Source organism: Haplochromis burtoni, unplaced genomic scaffold (genome assembly GCF_018398535.1).
Source record: "Haplochromis burtoni strain Fernald_Lab_line unplaced genomic scaffold, NCSU_Asbu1 Contig_156, whole genome shotgun sequence".
NCBI lineage: Eukaryota > Metazoa > Chordata > Actinopteri > Cichliformes > Cichlidae > Haplochromis > Haplochromis burtoni.
The window spans coordinates 1,197,907-1,203,906 of record NW_024582517.1 but is presented as its reverse complement, the minus strand read 5'-3'; the positions used below and the strand labels follow the sequence as shown (position 1 = coordinate 1,203,906).

The window sequence follows — 6,000 nt, the reverse complement described above, 5'->3', positions numbered from 1 at the left end:
GCAGACAGATTTTTTTGCATCCAAGTCTGTGATTGGTTTGGTTGGTTGTGACACAAATATAACGGTGTACAGAAAGAGCTGAACGCGCACGGGCAGAAATGTTGAGAGCGCAAGCAGCACATTGCGAGCAAGCGCAAATGCAAAAACTGAGCGAGGGGCTGACTATTGTGTGTGTGTGTGTGTGTGTGTGTGTGTGTGTGTTGTGTGTGTGTGTGTGTGTGTGTGTGTGTTGTGTCTGTGTGTGTGTGTGTGTGTGTGTGGATAATACAAACCCTGAAATACATTTTTTGCACGCAGCAATATTTCTTAGTCAAATAATTTATTCTCAAAATAATTCGCCTGGCTCGTTTGAGTTTTGGACGAAATGGATTCTGGGATATTGCATTTCGTCATTTCGAGCTGATTGGAGACCAAAACAGCCAATCAGATTTTTTTTTTTACATCCAAGTCTGTGATTTGCTGATTTTGTGGCATAAATATAACGATGTACAGAAAGAGCTGAACGTGCACGGGCAGAAATGTTGATAGTGCAAGCAGCACATTGCGAGCAAGCGCAGATGCAAAAACTTAGCGAGAGGGGCTCAGTTTTTGAGTGTATATGAATAATAGCAAACACTGAAATACATTTTTTGCACGCAGCAATGAATTTTGTTCACTCAAATTTAGCTTTTCTTCGCTGTAAATAAATTTCTTCTCAAAATGCAGCACTTGCACCTGCAAATTTGTTTTACATGCGCTCAGAATAGTGGCACAAAAATAACGCCATAGGTTTGGCCCCAACAGCACACATTGACACAGAAGTCACCAACCTTTGTCTCTCAAAACTAGGCGCCTGCTAATGCCTGTCTATCTGCTGTCTCCCTATCTCGTGTCCTTGCTGCACATTTCTTCGTACACTGTGTTCTCCTTTCTGTCGCCTCTGCTTCTCACATACACATCTGACTTATTCTCCCAATTCTGTGTGTGTTCTCTATGTGTGAGTGTTTAGCAGCTTGACCTATGGCCTACTTAAATGAATAACGAATATAATGCTTTACTATCATTAATACAACTAAATCCCTAATACTACAATAATCTATTCTTACAATATAGTAAGTCTCTGCCAGGCTCAGATGAGAGAGGAGAGGCGAGCTGAGTTACCAAATCGATGTATTTTTTGTTTTGTTAATTAAGTTTGGAGGGGACGTTTTGTTAAGTTTCATGTAGGATGGGGTTCACTGTAAATAAATTGCTCACCTCTGGAAACCCGAAATGTCTGCTGAGTCTGCTTCCCTACCACCTTCCTTGATGTTCGAGTCTGACTACTTTACACAATCCTATAGAGCACCTTAGAGATGTGGTGGACCAGGAAAATCTCATCATGGATGTGTACCTGACAGATCTACAGCAACTCTTTGATGCTGTCATGTCAATATGAACCAGAATGTTTTCAGTACCTTGATGAATCAGCGCCATTAAAAATTAAGGCAGAAGGCAAAAGGGCCTAAACCAGCACTAGCAGTGTGGCCACGATTTAAGCTCTAACAATTTCAAAGCAGAAATGATTCTAAGACAAATATTGTGGAAGGTATTGCTCCTAAATAAAATCATTACTCAATACAGCTCCACCCACTATCCATCCAGTGTGATTCCCAGATGTCTCCCACTGACCTGTAAAGTTTCCTTGTGTACTTTCTGTGGCTGTACCAAAGCTGTACGGCAGGTGCTCTGAATTGAACTTTCTCTGTGCGGTCCTAATTCAAATTCAGACCCTGCAGAGAAAAGCATTAAGAGCGTCATTTGGGTGTATCAAGCTTAAGACCCCCATGTGTATAACACGCATCTAATTTGTAGAAAGTCCGCTGTGTGATACAAATATGCCTTTTTAATTTAAGCATAAATTAACTCTAATGTAGATTACTCTCTATATGTTTTTTATGACATGGTGATGATTGCACATAAAATTACTTTGGGCGCTTCAGTGTGTTAACACAGTGTTCATAAATACTTATGCATGAATGGAGACATCTTAGAATTGGACTGTACACGCAGACACAGCAAGTGCGCCTTCAATGAACAGATGAGCTTTCGCATATTGTCGAGCTTTGAATCTTACAGCTCTGTCTCAGACACTCTGTCAGTGTCCTTTTTTATTCTGCAGGTTCATGAAAAAAATGATTTATTCATAGATAACCTATCTCTGGAAAAGTCAGCAGGAGTGAGGTTTGCACTCGATGCACATGTTGTACGGTTTTAACAGCTGTCCATTCAAATTTTACAGATATACAATGAAGAAAGGCGTCGGTTTAGTCTGGTGAAGAATCAGCCTCGCAAGATTGTTGAAAAAGTGGCCTCGGATATTGAGAAACTTCTGGCTAAAAAGCGCAAAGCACTTGATGTAAGTATGTTTCCTCAAGTTTTATATTTTTGTCTTGTGATTTTTAAATATTAATTTCTTAATGCCATAATCATACGATGTTGCTTTAAAAAACGTGTAAAAGAAACGCCTTACTTATCACAACATAAAATAATCTGGTCCTTCTCATTTTTCTAATATTAGATAAATACAATCTCAGATGCACAGCAACTCGTGACATATTATGCCGTGTCCTTATTTAATTACCAAAAATCAAACTGCAGAATTAGTGTGTGAAAGTCTAACAAGACATTTACTAAATCTAAGGGAGTTAAGAGGTGTTGATAATCAAATATACCCAGTTAACATCATCAAGTATGTGCACCTCTCTGAAAGAAAAAGATCTATCAGTTTGCTGGTCTGGAGCATTCAGTTGTGTGTTAGCACAGTGCCAAGGAGGAAAAGATTTCAGCAATGATCTCAGAGAAACAATTATTGCTGCTGCTGTCAATCTGGGAAGGATTATAAAACCATTTCCAATATAGCGAGAAATGTTATTCACAAGGGTAAAAGCCTCAAAACAGCTGCCAATCTTTGCTGGAGTGGTGAATTTGCTGGGGTGGCTGTAGCTCAGGAGGTAGAGCAGGTCATCTACTGATCGGAAGGTGGTTCGATTCATGGCTCCTCCAATCTGCATGCCAAGTATCCTTGGGCAAGATACTAGCCCCGAGTTGCTCTCCAATGCATCCATCGGAGCTCTGAGGTCTTTACACTGGCTGCCTGTCCGTCAGAGGATAGACTTTAAAGTTCTGATGCTGGTCTATAAAGCTCTGAATGGTTTAGGACCAAAATACATCAGTGACCTCCTGACCCAGTATGAACCTTCCAGATCCCTCAGGTCATCTGGATCCGGTCTTTTATCAGTTCCCAGAGTCAGAACCAGACACGGAGAAGCTGCATTCAGCTTTTATGCTCCTTATATCTGGAACAAACTCCCAGAAAGCCTCAGATCAGCTGAAACACTCAGTTTATTTAAATCCAGGTTGAAGACTCACCTGTTCTCAGCTGCATTTGAATAAAGCACCAAATCCACACTTTTAAGCTTAAATTTCAAAACTTACATTTTAACTACTGATTTTATCTACTGTTTTTTAATCAATTTTAAATCATGCTTTTTATTTGTTTTTGTTTTTTAATGTCTCTGTAAAGCACTTTGAATCACCTTGTTGTTGAATTGTGCTATATAAATAAACTTGCCTTGCCTATGAATGAATGTGTGTGAATGTACTTAGAAAGCACTAAGTGCTTGTGAGAATGGGTGTGATTGGGTGAATGTGGCATGTTGTATAGAGCGCTTTGAGTACTCCGGGAGACTAGAAAAGCGCCATATAAGAATCAGTCCATTTGCCTGAGCAAAGCTTAGAGAAACTGCGACAGTTAGCATTAGTACATTTGAGAAAAGTACATTTTGTTTGGAAGGGCTGCCAGGACAAAGCCTCCTCTCTCTAAAATGAACAGCATGGCTTAGGGTTGGACAGCTGCATCTAAACAAACCATAAGGTCTTTGCAACATCATTTGTATAAACCAGAATAAAGTGGAGATTTTTGCACATAAGTTAGAGCACCATGCTTAGCAAAAACAAAATACAGAATATCAGCAGATTATAGTTACTTAATTTTATAACCTTTTAAAGAACAGATGATTTTTTAATCAAATTTTAATTTAATTAAATTTATAAATCAAATTCTTTATACCTAAAACCTTAGAAATGATAGAGGGTGAAGTTTATTTTCACATGGCTACATGCAATCCATTTCTCTGTCCTTTTGTACAATGCTGTTTGTGCAAAACCTAAAAAAAAGTTTTGTAAAGATATGACCTACAGATACAAATGTTACTTGCTTATAGCGCACATGCAAGCAAAGACAGAAAAGTTAGATTGAGAACCCATTTCATGTCCTGCAAAATCAGGACCACAGTATCATTTACAAACACCAGTTAACACAAGTCTGATTAAGTCTGTCTAATTGTGACCTTCCCCCAAAATCATCTGATTAGAGAAATTGAACATGTCATCATACTTGCTTGTCTAATGTGGCTGTGTCTCTGTAGAGGTTAGCCAGTGAAGCAGAGCGGCTCCAGCGGGAGCATCTGTGGCAGGATGAAATCAAGGTAAGTCTCAATAACATTATATTCTCAGTTTAAATTAGAAATATAATGTTACTCAGTTTATAGCTTTGATAGTTGTGCATGTAGCCAATTCAGCTCCATTTCTTTTACTTTCCATTTCCAAATGTGTTTTTTTAATTACTTGTAAGGCCTTAGTGAGTTTTTGTTTTCAACGTATTCGTCTTTACTTTTCTTCATAAGGTTTTTTGTGTCTGTAGTGGATTTGAGTCAATCTATAGTAATTTCAAGGGGAAATTATTTTTTCAAAAAAATTATATGTTTGAAATACTTGAAAATGTGTCAATTAAAAAATTAGGGAAACAATACAGTGTATTACAATAATATATATTATTGTAATCACTGTATTGTTTCCCTAAAAAAAGCACGTCATTATACTTGTCATCACACATTTCCTCACATATTAGAAATGGTACAATTTTATCTTGAATTCACTGAATAAAATAATTCAGGGGTATGTTCTCAGCCCTGTGTCTCTAAACGGGATGACCTGAGAAAGAAACATTTACACCAGGCAGCTGAGTGGATCCCTCTGCGCTGCGCTCGTCTGGCTGAAACAGATGACTGAGTGCACTCAGCCGTGTGGTTCTTTTGAGTCCTACACACATTGGCATTCCACTTTTCCACTCGGTCTGCTTCATTTCCCCGACAAAATGAGAAGGGATTAACCTCATCCTCTCACATGGGTTCTCACGTCCTTCTCAGAGGCACTGAATTCCCCTGTGATTTCAAAGGACTACATGTTTTTGCTCATCCGCTACAATCTGAGTAGACACTGTTGCCTTAGGCTCCCAGTTAGATTTCCACGTCTTAACTGGCCGTTGTTTTCGTTTCTTCTCTGTTTTTGAATGTAGGCAAAGTGATTTGATCATCAGAAGATGGTACACTGTTAACATAAAGGGAAGGACATGGCCACGTAGGCTGGAGTTTTTAAATGATGATCAATACTACGAGGCCGAAAGTGTGCCAAGTAAATAGCCCCCACACCATTACACCATCACCATTAGCCTGGATATGCTGTGCATTCAAAGATGCTCTTTCCATCTCTGTAAGCAGAGTCCGGTTGTGGCAGATGGCTGCTACTAAATGAGCATAGTTATGTCAGAGATTTGTTCTTGTTAAAAGGGAGTTTTTCCTTCTCACTGTTGCCAAGTGCTTGCTTAAAGGGAGTCGTTTGATCATTGGGTTTTATCTCCTTAATTGTGGGAGCTTTACCTTAGTGTAAAAAGCACCCTGATGGGACTGTTTTTGTGATTTGGTGCTATATAAAGTCTGAAAGTAAAAAGGCCTGATCAGCAAAGTTTACCAATTTTACTCTTTGGGTTTTTTAAAACTAAATATTTGTATAGAGATGGTGTTGTTTCCACTTGTAACCAGTATGTATGCTAAGCTGAGCAACCCAGCCTGCTTAGCGTGGAGCTCTATATTTAGCAGAGGGATATAAGAGTGATACCCATCTTCTCATCTGTCTCTTAGC

At 39.0% G+C, this 6,000-nt stretch overlaps 1 protein-coding gene across 1 annotated transcript in view; it reads left to right on the top strand.

Annotated features, from left to right (window-relative positions):
• The window catches only part of LOC102303570 (voltage-dependent calcium channel subunit alpha-2/delta-2), a 42,827-nt gene that overhangs the window by 14,054 nt on the left and 22,773 nt on the right, over positions 1-6,000 (top strand). The window contains exons 3-4 of the mRNA XM_005932246.3: positions 2,261-2,377; positions 4,449-4,508. Coding sequence (XP_005932308.1) covers positions 2,261-2,377; positions 4,449-4,508 — 177 coding nt within the window. The remainder of the gene's footprint in view (positions 1-2,260; positions 2,378-4,448; positions 4,509-6,000) is intronic.